The sequence below is a fragment of the Amphimedon queenslandica genome, unplaced genomic scaffold, assembly GCF_000090795.2.
Source record: "Amphimedon queenslandica unplaced genomic scaffold, v1.1 AMPQUscaffold_13077, whole genome shotgun sequence".
In the NCBI taxonomy this organism is placed as follows: domain Eukaryota; kingdom Metazoa; phylum Porifera; class Demospongiae; order Haplosclerida; family Niphatidae; genus Amphimedon; species Amphimedon queenslandica.
Window position 1 is genome coordinate 69,532 of NW_003546687.1, and position 2,931 is coordinate 72,462.

Sequence of the window (2,931 nt, forward strand, 5' to 3'; positions counted from 1 at the left end):
CAACTATGAACAGATTGCACAACTTAGTAAAAGATAGCACCCCTGCTGTTGTTTATAAGAAAGAGGTTGCGTCTATGCGTTGTGATAGGGAGAAAGTAGCCTCACAGTCTCCAAGGGACCTGAAGCAGCTTCGTAACTTGAGATATGATTTTCTTCATAAATCAAGAATGTCAAAAGATGCATTATATAATGTGCATAAAATTGCATATGATATTCCAGGTTTCGTATGGAAAATTATAACTTACCCTGATTTGATTGTCATATTTGGACTGCAAGAACTCCTTGATGAAATGGATAAAGTATTGCTGTTAGGTGGTAGTGGTCAGTTGTTGTCATATGACACCACATTTCAGCTTGGGGATTTCTATCTTTCACCACTCCTTTTTCGCCATAACATCTTTAAAGATAATCCAGTTATTCCGGTTATTTTTATGTTGCATGAAAGAAAAAAAAACAAAACCCATACCTTTTTGTTTCAAGAGATTAAATCTCATGTATCATCTCTTTCTACTAGTAAGGCACCATTTGTCACAGACAGAGAGAAGGCCATTACAAATGCTTTACAAGCTGAGCTGCCTAAAGTATTTCATGTGTCTTGCTGGAATCATGTCATTAGAGACATTAGATTTTGGCTGAGTAAACATGGTGCTTTGTCATCTGATATCGCTGTTTATTTGGACGATGTACGGTCCTTATTTCATTCTTCTGCTGATGATATATGATATGAAAATTTCAAACTTTGATTGGGTTGGGATAACAACTGAATTTTCAGATTTGTTACCGCTAGAATTGAAGGTGTGTCTCTATTGCAGCACATTAATGCTCTCTATGAATTATTTTTATACAGATAGCAAGTCATACACCAGATATGGCAGAGAGTGAAATGGTTTCCATGCATCAAATTGATTCTGATCTTGAATATACCCTATCACCACTCACAAGTGGAGATGAAGATGGTAAATACAATCTTCATCATACTGTTGATGCATACTGTTTGTAGACTGTGACTGCTCGCTAATTCTTGTTCCGGAATATCAAAAGGACACCTTATATGATGACATTACAGGGATTAATCACAAAGAATCTTATATTTCAGTAGCTGAACAGTTTGTGAAATCTTCCCACCCACCTATCAGGTTATTCTATCCATTATTAATATGGTAGTTTTATAGCATGAATACATGTAGAATTGGCTCCATTCCAGTTAAAGATTTATTTAGTGCTATTAAGAGTCATGAAGTTAGTTCATATACATTTTCTAATTATACGGCAACTCAATTAATAGGGCAAGTTCATTAAAACTGCTTTGGATCCCTCATCAAGTGAATTTTTTACAGAAAATATATTTGAGCAAAAGAAAAGGCATATACCAGATATCATATGGCCTTTAACAGATGATGTACTTGTAAGTCATTCAGTGCTACTACTTTTTAATCTTCATTTTCCTAAACTCACATTACAGTCACAACAAATATTTCTTTACCTGGAGGAACTAACCAGTTTACACTGTAAGGATGTGGGTAGAAGGAAAGCAACTGCAGTTAAGTTGCTTTGGCCAGAGGTAACTATATTTCTAATACAAATATCTCAACTTATGTTCTTTTATTATTTCCGTAGGCAATGGTAATATGCTTAGAAAAGTTAAAAGGAATAACACATGAGGATGCTGTATATTTTAATAAAAAAGAAATTACAACTATCCTACCATGAAGTTAATATATTGTCTTATTGAAACATTGAATCTGCTTATAGATCTATAACTATTACATAATACTATAATGTACTTGAATATGTACAAAAATTAATAATAATTATTGACATAGTGATTATAGCCAGCCTACTGGCAAGCCATGATTGAAACTGGAAACTGAATAATAATGATGCTTGTTAAGGACTCAAATAGAGCTTATATGTGCATAGATATCATTCTTGCAGACAAATCCATAAACTTTGGGCGTTGATCCGTACTTCGATACAGATCCGCGAGCATTCCGCGTTGATCCGCATTTCAGCCTGATCTGCATTTGATCCGCATTTCAGGCTTGCCCGTGTATTTACCAATCTGGGCCCTTTCTTCTGGCGTGTAATCTTAATACTTCGGCCATTTTGACATTTTTTCAACTTCTGTGTCTTGTTCAGATGAAGTACGTTTCACAGATTCATTCACCTTCGCAAGTTCATTATTAGAGAGGGACAGTACCTTTTCTGGAAGATTGTGTTCACCTAATTTAGACACTGGCTTAAAGAAATGTAGTAAAGCCATTTTAGCTTCTAACCATGCTTTTGACTAAGTAAAATTAATGTGGGCATGGTAATTGGGCGTGTATACACATAAATGGAATTATTGCTTGCAGATTTTATTTTGGCGTTTTTGTATAAATCCGCCAATCCACCAATATAAAAACCCCGTCAACATTTCATCTTATACGGTAAATCAACTTTTGAATATTACTTAGTGGCCCAATGTAGCCTGAACAATGGGTATCATGGTTAAAATTGCACAAGACAGGTGCAACGTATAAACTATGATATATTTCAGGCAACATTAACACTGGATTGGGCAGCCAATATAATACACTGATGTAGATTAGGTGGAGATGCAAATGACAGAAAATTCACATTAGATACATTATATAGATAATGATCCTGGTAAGCTGCATAAGCAAGAAAAGTCTCGTGTTGCTATTTCGAATGCTGATATGTAACAGACTTTAGCTTTTCAAATTTTATTCATGCATGAGGAGTTAAGGATAACTATGATCAATTATCTGTATCCTTTTGCAGAAGCATAAATATTGTTACATGTGTGAAGTACCATAAATTTATAAAAGTATCTATAACAACCACTGACATCAGGAGTGTAGAACAATGACATCTGTCATATTCAACTTTGAGAAATTTTGGCTCAATAGAATTAAACTAAGCAATGCC

The 2,931-nt window shown here is 34.6% G+C and overlaps 1 protein-coding gene across 2 annotated transcripts; it reads left to right on the plus strand.

The window, feature by feature from the left end:
• The first annotated feature begins 316 nt into the window (after window positions 1–316).
• On the plus strand, window positions 317–2,645 carry LOC109585362 (uncharacterized). 2 transcript variants are annotated; one of them, XR_002186456.1, is made up of 5 exons: window positions 317–795; window positions 848–956; window positions 1,001–1,136; window positions 1,188–1,405; window positions 1,463–2,645. XR_002186456.1 is itself a non-coding variant. In XM_020001401.1 (4 exons), exons 1-4 carry the CDS (start codon window positions 643–645, stop codon window positions 1,297–1,299), a joined length of 510 nt encoding a protein of 169 aa, XP_019856960.1. In that variant the 5' UTR covers window positions 317–642; the 3' UTR covers window positions 1,300–1,446. The 2 variants fall into 2 exon arrangements, 1 of the variants encoding a protein (XP_019856960.1); XM_020001401.1 differs by lacking the exon at window positions 1,463–2,645 and having other exon boundaries at window positions 1,188–1,446.
• Window positions 2,646–2,931: the final 286 nt, after the last annotated feature.